At 43.1% G+C, this 11,451-nt stretch overlaps 1 protein-coding gene across 1 annotated transcript in view; it reads right to left on the bottom strand.

Moving 5' to 3' along the window:
* Nucleotides 1-9,191: 9,191 nt before the first annotated feature.
* The window catches only part of LOC115090346 (actin-related protein 2/3 complex subunit 1A-like), a 32,882-nt gene continuing 30,622 nt past the window's right edge, over nt 9,192-11,451 (bottom strand). Inside the window, exon 10 of the mRNA XM_029599296.1 lies at nt 9,192-9,426. Coding sequence (XP_029455156.1) covers nt 9,421-9,426 — 6 coding nt within the window. The 3' untranslated portion in view covers nt 9,192-9,420. The remainder of the gene's footprint in view (nt 9,427-11,451) is intronic.

Raw genomic sequence — 11,451 nt, 5'->3', positions numbered from 1 at the left:
TGCATGAGATACATTTGCATAGCATGGAGACTCAGTGGGTCGGATTTTAAAAGGGTTACATGCGCCGGGCCTATTTTAAAAAGGCCCGGCGACGCGCTTAAAGCCCCAGGACGCGTGTAAGTCTCGGGGCTTGCAAAAAGGGGCGGGGCATGGGTGGGGCGGGGTAGTCCAGGGCAGGGGTGGGGTCAGGTTCCTGGCCCCAGGGCTAAAGTAAGTTTGGAGATAAAAAAAAGCAAAGGAAAAGGTAGGGGGAAAGGGCGGGGGAGGTAGGGAAAGGGAAGGTGGGGTGGAGAGGTAGGGAATGGGGGAAGGCAGCGTGGCTCAGCGCACGCAAGGTGCACAATTGTGCACCCCCTTGCACGCACCGACCCCTGATTTTATAACATGCGCACACCTGCGCGCACATGTTATAAAATCGGGCGTACATGTGCTCGCGCCGGGTAGCACACGCACATGTACGCTGCGCGCGCTTCTTTTAAAATCTACCCCAGTATATGTAAATTGATCTCATGCATATTCATTGTGGATATCCTGAAAACCCGACTGGCTGTGGGATCCCCAGGACAGGTTTGGGAAGCCCTGCTCTAGATGCTGGTTCAGATTGAATTGGAAATCCAAAGGAGAAGGAGGAAGTTTCTGTGCAAACAAAAAAAAAAGAAAGGTGCCAAATGTGCAGTACTGAAAACTGAATAGTTATTACTAATTTATTTATTTATTTTAAATCTTTTCTATACCGTCGTTTGGTGTGGACCGTCACAACGATTTACATTAAGGCACATAAAAGTAATAATGTTGCAATTTGTCTGATTACAAAAGTGCCATAAGGTTTCGGTAACATAGTTAGTGATCAATATTAAATGTTTATTTATTTATTTATTTAACTTCTTTTACTATACCGACACTCAAGACCAGGTCTTATCGTACCGGTTTACATTAGAACAAGGGGAAAAATCAATTAACGTATAAGTGGAAAAGAGAAGTTACATTAAAACAGGGAGAGTAAAAACATGGATGTCGGAAGATAGGACAGAATTAAGTAATTGAACAATAAGTTAACAAAATTACAAACTATAAATTAACATAAAACAATAAATTAATAATACAGAAAACATGGATTATAATCAGCGGAAATATACATGGAAATATATATATATGGAATATATACAGCTGGAATATACATGTTATGTCAGATGGGAGGAGTGGCGGGGGTGAGGGAAAAGGGTGGGTTGAGGTTGCGAGTGGAAAAGGGAAAAAAGAGAAAAAAGTTTGGGAGTGCGGGGAGGGAGAAGGGTGGGTTGGAGGGTGAGAGAGAGTTGGTTAATATGGAATCCTTCAACGATAGGCTTGTGTGAACAGCCAGGTTTTAAGTTTTTTTCTGAAGGTTAAATGGCATTGTTCCTGGCGTAAGTCTTGAGGAAGCGAATTCCAATGTAGGGGACCTGCTGTTGAAAAAGCTCGCTTGTGGATGGAGTTGTGAACTGATGATTTGTTGGGAGGGGCCTTGAGCTTACTTTTGTAGGCAGTTCTTATTGGTCTTGAAGATGTAAGTAGTTCCAGAGGGAAGGTGAGTTGGAGAGAGGATTGTTGGTAGACCGATTTGTGGATGATAGTGAGAGCTTTGAACAGTATTCTATGTTGAATAGGAAGCCAATGTAAGATTTTTAGGATAGGTGTGATGTGGTCCTTGCGCCGTGTGTTTGTAAGGATCCTGGCTGCTGCGTTTTGCAGCATCTGTAGAGGTTTGGTCGAAGAGGCGGGGAGACCGAGTAGAAGAGCGTTGCAATAGTCAATCTTTGAAAACAGTATTGCTTGAAGCACAGAACGGAAATCCTGGAAGTGTAAGAGCGGTCTTAGATGCTTCAGGACCTGTAGCTTGAAGAAACATTCTTTAGTTGTAGCGTTAATGAATTTTTTGAAATTCATTCTGGAGTCAAGGGTGGCCCCAAGGTCTCTGACATGGCTTGCTAGTGGGGTTATTGTGTTATTAGTGAAGGGGTGGTTATCGCTAGGGGAGATAACCAGGAGTTCCGTTTTGGACGTATTTAGGACCAGGTTGAGATTCGTGAGAAGCTGGTTGATGGCATGTAGGCAGTCGTTCCAGAAATTTAGAGTTGAGGAGATGGGGTCCGAGATGGGGATTATGATTTGCACATCGTCTGCGTATATAAAATGGATGAGGTTGAGGCTATTGAGCAGCTGGCATAAAGGAAGTAGGTATATGTTAAACAGGGTAGGGGACAGAGAAGAGCCCTGTGGTACTCCTTGTTTTGATGGGACGGGGTGGGATTCTTTGTCGTTTATTTTAACTTTGTAGTGCCTGTTGTTCAGAAAGGATTTAAACCAGAGCAGTGCAGAGCCAGAGATGCCTATTTCCATTAGACGGCTGATGAGGATGTCGTGATTTACCGTGTCAAACGCCGCAGAAATATCGAGTAGGGCTAGGAGGTAAGATTGTCCCTTGTCAAGGCCCATCAGGATGGTGTCCGTTAAAGAAAGAAGGAGGGATTCTGTGTTTAGGCGTTTCCTGAAACCGAATTGAGAAGGGTATAAGATATTGTGGGAGTCCAAGTAGTCGGTGAGACGGAAGTTGACAAGTTTTTCCATTAATTTATCTACCTGGACAAGATTCATTAAATGTAATGAATCTTGTCCAGGTCTCTCTATCTCGGTTTTGATTACAGAATTAACTTTAAAATTGTGACTGTCCTTTAAAAACTACACATTTAGTGAATACAGCAGTGTGTGTGGGTGTTTTATTATTCGTGCTTTGCTTGTCCCTGGTTTCTATTCACCCTTCTCTTTCTGAAAAGCTTGTTTAAAGAGCCAGGTTTTTTAACCTTTTGTAAAGGTTTTGCTGTCTCTTTGTAGTCTTAAATCTAGGGGCATGGAGTTCCATAGTATGGGTCCTGCCAGTGATAATGCTCTCTCTCGCACCTGTGTAAGTCTTGCAGTTTTGACTGATGGAATAGTTAGGAGTGCTTTATTTGCTGACCTTAGGTTTCTGTTAGGGACGTGTACAAGGAGGGCTGTATTTAACCAGTCTGCATGTTCGTTATGTTTTAACTTATGTATGGTGCACAGTGTTTTGTATTGTATTCTTTGTTCAATGGGAAGCCAGTGTAGTTCAGCCAGTGTTTCAGTGATGTGATCTCTTTTACTTTTGCCAGTTAAAATTCTTGCAGCTGAGTTTTGCAGAACCTGCAATGGTCTTAGTGAGGTGTATGGAAGACCTAGTAGAAGTGCATTACAATAATCAGTGCTTGCAAATATTAATGCTTGTAGTACTGATTGAAAGTTAGCAGTTGTCAGAAGTGGTTTAAGCCTCCTAAGGACCATGAGTTTAGCGTATCCTTCCCTTACTTTTAGAGATATGTGTTGTTTTAAGCTTAGTTCGGTGTCAATTATTACTCCTAGATTCCGTACTTTCTCTGCAAGTATTATTTGTTGGTTGTTTTTTAGTGTGATTGGGTTTTGTTTGATTTCCATATTTTTTTTCTTTCTAAATGTAAGAATTCTGTCTTCTCTATATTGATTACTAATTCCATTTAGTTTAGTAGCTGTTTAATGATATCTAGATACATGTTGGCTAAGTTTAATGTTTTCTCGATTGTATCGTCAATGGGTAAAATTAATACTCAGAAGAGATAAAATATAGACATATTTCCTCATACAGCCCATCAATACACTTCAACCCTGTTCCAGAAAGTACACTTTTATAAGACAGAGGCTAATAGGCTGTATTGTTCTCTGTAGATTCTCTGGTGTTACAACACAATATATGTAAAAAAGAGGAGTAATAAACTTTTTAATAATAATGGAAAACCCCTTTTTTAACAATAGATACAAAATGAACAGGGTATCAAAAATATATGATAAAGTGCATAGGTTTATCTGATGTCTCTTGCCACACAATTGGCTTCAGGCATTTTCAAAACCAGCACTCTAAATTAATATCATTTACCTGCTCATCAAATGAGTACTCGCTCAAATATTTATTATTCAAATATCCTTTCATAATCTTATTATAACTCATAAAAACACAAACTCCTCAAAAATACATTAAATCATTCCCCAAAACAAACATATATTAATGTTGATGTATTCCACACATTAAGAAAGGTGGAAAGAAGGCAAAATCTAGATGTATTCCACACATTAAGAAAGGTGGAAAGAAGGCAAAACGATTACCGGCATGGTTAAAAGGGGAGGTGAAAGAAGCTATTTTAGCCAAAAGATCTTCATTCAAAAATTGGAAGAAGGATCCAACAGAAGAAAATAGGATAAAGCATAAACATTGGCAAGTTAAATGTAAGACATTGATAAGACAGGCTAAGAGAGAATATGAAAAGAAGTTGGCTGTAGAGGCAAAAACTCACAGTAAAAACTTTTTAAAATATATCCGAAGCAGAAAGCCTGTGAGGGAATCAGTTGGACCGTTAGATGATCGAGGGGTTAAAGGGGCACTTAGAGAAGATAAAGCCATCGCGGAAAGATTAAATGATTTCTTTGCTTCGGTGTTTACTGAAGAGGATGTTGGGGAGGTATCCGTAATGGAGAAGGTTTTCATGGGTAATGATTCAGATGGACTGAATCAAATCACGGTGAACCTAGAAGATGTGGTAGGCCTGATTGACAAACTGAAGAGTAGTAAATCACCTGGACCGGATGGTATACACCCCAGAGTTCTGAAGGAACTAAAAAATGAAATTTCAGACCTATTAGTAAAAATTTGTAACTTATCATTAAAATCATCCATTGTACCTGAAGACTGGAGGATAGCAAATGTAACCCCAATATTTAAAAAGGGCTCCAGGGGCAATCCGGGAAATTACAGACCGGTTAGCCTGACTTCAGTGCCAGGAAAAATAGTGGAAAGTGTTCTAAACATCAAAATCACAGAACATATAGAAAGACATGGTTTAATGGAACAAAGTCAGCATGGCTTTACCCAGGGCAAGTCTTGCCTCACAAATCTGCTTCACTTTTTTGAAGGAGTTAATAAACATGTGGATAAAGGTGAACCGGTAGATATAGTATACTTGGATTTTCAGAAGGCGTTTGACAAAGTTCCTCATGAGAGGCTTCTAGGAAAAGTAAAAAATCATGGGATAGGTGGCGATGTCCTTTCGTGGATTGCAAACTGGCTAAAAGATAGGAAACAGAGAGTAGGATTAAATGGACAATTTTCTCAGTGGAAGGGAGTGAACAGTGGAGTGCCTCAGGGATCTGTATTGGGACCCTTACTTTTCAATATATTTATAAATGATCTGGAAAGAAATACGACGAGTGAGATAATCAAATTTGCAGATGACACAAAATTGTTCAGAGTAGTTAAATCACAAGCAGATTGTGATAAATTGCAGGAAGACCTTGTGAGACTGAAAATTGGGCATCCAAATGGCAGATGAAATTTAATGTGGATAAGTGCAAGGTGATGCATATAGGGAAAAATAACCCATGCTATAATTACACAATGTTGGGTTCCATATTAGGTGCTACAACCCAAGAAAGAGATCTAGGCGTCATAGTGGCTAACACATTGAAATTGTCGGTTCAGTGTGCTGCGGCAGTCAAAAAAGCAAACAGAATGTTGGGAATTATTAGAAAGGGAATGGTGAATAAAACGGAAAATGTCATAATACCACTGTATCGCTCCATGGTGAGACCGCACCTTGAATACTGTGTACAATTCTGGTCTCCGCATCTCAAAAAAGATATAATTGCGATGGAGAAGGTACAGAGAAGGGCTACCAAAATGATAAGGGGAATGGAACAACTCCCCTATGAGGAAAGACTAAAGAGGTTAGGACTTTTCAGCTTGGAGAAGAGACGACTGAGGGGGGACATGATAGAGGTGTTTAAAATCATGAGAGGTCTAGAACGGGTAGATGTTAATCGGTTATTTACTCTTTCGGATAGTAGAAAGACTAGGGGGCACTCCATGAAGTTAGCATGGGGCACATTTAAAACTAATCGGAGAAAGTTCTTTTTTACTCAACGCACAATTAAACTCTGGAATTTGTTGCCAGAGGATGTGGTTAGTGCAGTTAGTATAGCTGTGTTTAAAAAAGGATTGGATAAGTTCTTGGAGGAGAAGTCCATTACCTGCTATTAAGTTTACTTAGAGAATAGCCACTGCCATTAGCAATGGTAATATGGAATAGACAGTTTTTGGGTACTTGCCAGGTTCTTGTGGCCTGGATTGGCCACTGTTGGAAGCAGGATGCTGGGCTTGATGGATCCTTGGTCTGACCCAGTATGGCATTTTCTTATGTTCTTATGTTGTTAATCTTGTCACCGCTTTGTATATATTTAGCTAACCATTCTCGCACAAAGTTAAGCAGAGAAATCCACTCATCCAGAACCCTTAGGGCCGGATTTTAAGATGTACGCACAGGTGTACATTTGGTCGTGCAACCAAATGTACGCCCAATTTTATAACATGCGTGCGCGGCCGCGTGCATGTTATAAAATCCGAGGTCGGCGCACGCAAGGGGGTGCACACTAGTGCACCTTGCGCGCGCCAAGCCCTAAGGGAGCCCTGATGGCTTTCCCCACCCCCCCACCTTCCCCTTCGTTCCCCTACCTAATCCGCCCCCCCCCCCAGCCCTACCTAAACTCCCCCCTAACCTTTATTTTATAAGTTGCACCTGCCCCTGGGTAGGTGTAGGTTGCATGTGCCAGCCGATGGCCGGTCCGGGTACAGCACCAAATGGCCGCTGTGCCTGGAGGCACTGAGTGCTTAAAGACTCATACTCAAAAACACATTCCACTACAAACTTGAAGGCGCAAAACTAGAGCAAATATTTCACAGCATTTATATGGATATCAAGGCGGTAGGCAACAGCGTCAGAGTCCAGGCTGGGTCAGGGCACCTAGTAGTAAGGCAAAGAGCCCGAAGGCCACACACACACACACGGCAGAGCAGAGGGCCCGTAGGCCACACACACACACACGCACACAGGGCAGAGGGCCCGAAGGCCACACACACACATACACACACACGGCAGAGCAGAGCCCGAAAGCCACACACACGGCAGGGCAGCGGGCCCGAAGGCCACACACGCACACGGTAGGACAGCGGACCCGTAGGCCTCACTCACACGGCAGAGCAGAGGGCCCGAAGGCCTCACTCACACGGCAGGGCAGAGGGCCCGAGGACCGCACGCGCAGTAAGCAAGGCAAGACAGGGCAGAAGGCCCGAAGACCACACACAGTGCAAGGCAAGGCAAAGCAGGGTAGAAGGCCCAAAGGCCACACACAGCGCAAGGCAAGGCAAAGCAGGGTAGAAGGCCCGAAGACCACACATAGCGCAAGGCAAGGCAAAGCAGGTAGAAGGCTCGAAGGCCACACACAGCGCAAGGCAAGGCAAAGCAGGGTAGAAGGCCCGAAGGCCACACACAGTGCAAGGCAAGGCAAAGCAGGGTAGAAGGCCCGAAGGCCACACACAGTGCAAGGCAAGGCAAAGCAGGGTCCAAGGACCACACGCACAGCAAGCAAGGAAGGCTAGAGCAGGGAGCCCAGGCGAGCTTGATGCCAAAGCCCTGAGGGAACTGCCAGGTAGGGATATAAAGGGAAGTCCAGAACATAGAGTGAACAAGGGAGATGGACTGGGCCCGTCAGGAGAGCCAGCTCTAGAGGGACCCCTGGTGGTGAGGCGGTTGCACAGCAGCCATAGCCGTAACATTACATTTGTGATCTGTCATGTGATTGGCTGTTTATACTGTGCATATTGAATATGGGAGCGTTTGGTTTGTGTTCCGCCATCTTTAGGCTTTGATTAGTATGCATATGTTAGTTGAAAAGGTAAGAGGCCCACATTGAGTTCAGCAGTAATTTATTGTTTATGCTTTATTTAAATGCCTGGTTCTTCTTAAATACATATTTTTTGCTTTGCAGAATGCTTGACCCCTGAGGAAGACGGTTACTCCTTTGAAACATAGGCTTGTGTTGGGCAGACAAAGGATTCTGGATGAATGATTTCTCTGCTTAACTTTGTGCGAGAATGGGTGGTTAAATATTTACAAAGCGGTGACAAGATGAGTATATGTTTTTTTGTTTTGGAGAATGATTTGATGTTCATATTTTTTAGGAGTTTGTGTTTTTATGAGATATAATGTGCTTATGAAAGGATATTTGAATAATAAATATTTGAGTGAGTACTCAGCTGATGATATTAATTTAGAGTGCTGGTTTTGATAATGCCTGAAGCCCATTCCGTGGCAAGAGACATCAGATAAATGTATGCACGTTATCATACATTTTTGATACCCTGTTCTTCATTTGAATCTGTTGTTAAAATTTTTTTCCTTTATTAATAAAAAGTTTATTGCACCTCTTTTTTACATATATTGGGGCAGATTTTCAAAGGGTTACGCACATAACTTATGCGCATAACCACGAGAAGGTGCCCCTGCGCGCGCCGAGCCTATTTTGCATAGGCTCGGTGACGTGCGCAAGCCCTGGGACGCACGTATGTCCCGGGGCTTTGAAAAAGGGGCGGGAAGGGGGCAGGGGCGTGGGCGGGGTGCCAGTCTGGGGGCGGGACCGAGGCCTCCGGCACGGCAGCCGTGCCAGAGGATCGCACGCCGGCAGCTGGCAGGCGTAACTAAGACAACAAGGTGGGGGGGGGGGGTTTAGGTAGGGCTGGGGGGCGGGTTAGATAGGGGAAGGGAGGGGACGGTGGGGGGAGCAGAAGGAAAGTTCCCTTGGAGGAAACGTGGAAAAACATCGGGGGCTCCCCTAGGGGCTCCTCTAGGGCCCGGCAGGCGCAAGGTGCACAAGTGTGCACCCCCTTGCGCGCACCAACCCCGGATTTTATAACATGTGTGCAGCTGTACACGCATGTTATAAAATCGGGCGTAGATTTATCTGGCCCAGTGTGTGTATTTCCAATTTTGAAGTGTGATTTTGCATTTGATTTTAGTAAATGCTGGGATTCTCTGGTTTTGGCACTCAACAACCTGTGTCCTTTTCTGTAATGTTTAGAGTGATTCTTCATTAAAAAAAAAACAAAACGATAAACAATAAACTGCATGAGAAGAACACTATGGATAACATATTAAGGTAAGAAAAATCATATCATAATTGTATTTGAAAAATGAAAGTTTATTCTTATACATGAGAAGTTTTTTCATGTTATTTATTATTTATTTATTTATTCATTATTTAAGTTTTTTTATATACCGGCATTCAAGACAGCAGTCACATCATACTGGTTCACAGAAAAACAGGAGTGCATAATAAACTTCAAACTAGAACTATGGTGCGGAAAAGGCAGTTACATATAACAAGGGTGGATAGAACTGGCGAGGAGGGAAAAGAAAGGACAGGTTATTAATGGCTAACGATAGTTACAGATAGATGTTATGGTGCACATTTCTTACAGAAGGTCTTTGGATATCTTCTAATGATTCATGTTCAAGGCTAAAAGATAAAGAAAGAGGTTTAAAAAACTGTTACAGCACAAAATTGTATTTATTGGCTCATCTGACTGGCTGAATTTTTTTTTCCCCCTTACAGACAGAATGAGAAAAGATCCTTAAGGGCTAGAGTTCAGAGGAATTAGTTACCTAATATAGGGGCCGATGCAGTAAAACACACGCTGGAAACAAGCGCTAGTATTGAGCGCTGTAGTCATAATGTACGCGCAGCGACATTCCCTGGGCGCCCAATACAATATTTAAATGAGAGGCAGCGATAATAAAGGCACGCTAAAGGAGAACTGTGAGTACGTACTGCTCAATAGTTTACTGCATCGGGCGCCCAATTGCAACTGGCGCTCAGTATGAGCATCCGTTTTTATCCCGTTTCGTTTTTAGCTATAATTCACTTCAGCAACCTCAGCAAAATATTAGGCACCCCTTGCTATGGACATCTAAATTGTATGGCCTAGAGAAAAGTGAATTTATTTTAATGAAGTCAAAATATACATTTATTTTTCTCCACCGCAAGCAGTAAATTAAAGTGCCACAACAATACTTTTTTATAAGTCCTACTTTATTTTTGTGTGCAAAATATATGCACATATATTTTGTAAATAGGTGGGAAAAGCATGTGTGCATTCACTCTATTCATGGCCATATATGCGTGTATATGTCTCCACGTGCATTTGTTTGAAAGTTATCCTCCCTGTGTACATTTCTTTTCCTTGCAGTTACAGCCTGGAACTAAGAACATACCATGCTGGGTCAGACCAAGGGTCCATCAAGCCCAGCATCCTGTTTCCAACAGTGGCCAATCCAGGCCATAAGAGCTAGCTGACCTACTTCTCCTTTCTCCTCTCTCCTCTTATCAACGAATCAGTTGCTGTGCAACTCAGTGAACCAGTTGCTGTTTCTCCTCTTCGGATCCTCGGCCGCAGAGGACCGCACCTAAGTCCAAGAGGCCCGGGTCCTCACGGGCTCCTCCTGGGGGGACCTCGGGCTTCCAGTGGTGAAGATTCTTCGAGTCCTGTCTCCTGTGCTGCCTCCCGGCTTCGACATCCACTTTGGGCCTTCCTACAGTGCAGCATCATCCGTCTCAGCCGGCTCAAGGGTCCACAAATTCAACACTAAGGGCTTAGTCATTGGTAAAATATTTTCAAAATAATCTTAAGGCCTTTCTGTTTTCTCTAGCCTTTGGGAGTAATTAGTAGTCATGTGGGCTGGCTCAGTTTGATACTGTGTCATGTCAGCTCTGCCATTACTGATCAGGCTGAGTTTGGTTGATTGTCATTTTATGTTTTTTTTATTACCTTGTCAGTTAATTAAGTTTTTATTTCTCATTTTATGATTTAGTTTTGTGATATCCTAGATTGGTAATTGGTTTCTGCTGGTTGATGTTTTAATATCATGTTTTATTTGTGATGATTGTTTTACATTAATTTTTATGAATGTAGTTTGTAACCCACCTAGAATGATGGCTAGGAGGAATATAAATAATTTTAAACAAATAATTTCCACAGAGCAGGGACTGTTTCTCTTTTGTTTATCTGTACAACACTGAGTACATCTGGCAGCACTAGGGAAATGATATGCAACAGTAATAGTAATAGTAGAATTATCCATTACATTGCACAGTCCCTGCTTTCAAACTTATAACATGTATTCTGTATTAATGCCAAACAGGTTGGTATTCAGCATCACTTAGGGCCTTATTTTCCAGACGGCTCGCACGCGATAAGGGACGTTTCGCATGTGAAAAGTCCCTTATCACGTGCGATACTAAGATGGGGGTGGAGTCGGCCCTGGAAGAGGAGGAGTCGGGGCGTCACCGGGGCTGACTCCGCGAAGACGCTGCGAACACCAAAAAGGTAAGGCCCTTTTCGCGTCCTAGTTCGCGCCCAATAGCTACACCTTCTATGGTGGCGCTATTGGGTGCGAAACCGGCAGTGATCGCACCGTGGTGGTGCGATCACTGCTAGCTAGCGCAGGACCGCCCCCCGTTTCGGCCCCCCGCCCCTCATTACCT

This window comes from Rhinatrema bivittatum, chromosome 4 (genome assembly GCF_901001135.1).
Source record: "Rhinatrema bivittatum chromosome 4, aRhiBiv1.1, whole genome shotgun sequence".
Lineage (NCBI taxonomy): Eukaryota > Metazoa > Chordata > Amphibia > Gymnophiona > Rhinatrematidae > Rhinatrema > Rhinatrema bivittatum.
This window is presented reverse-complemented; position numbering and strand designations above follow the sequence as displayed.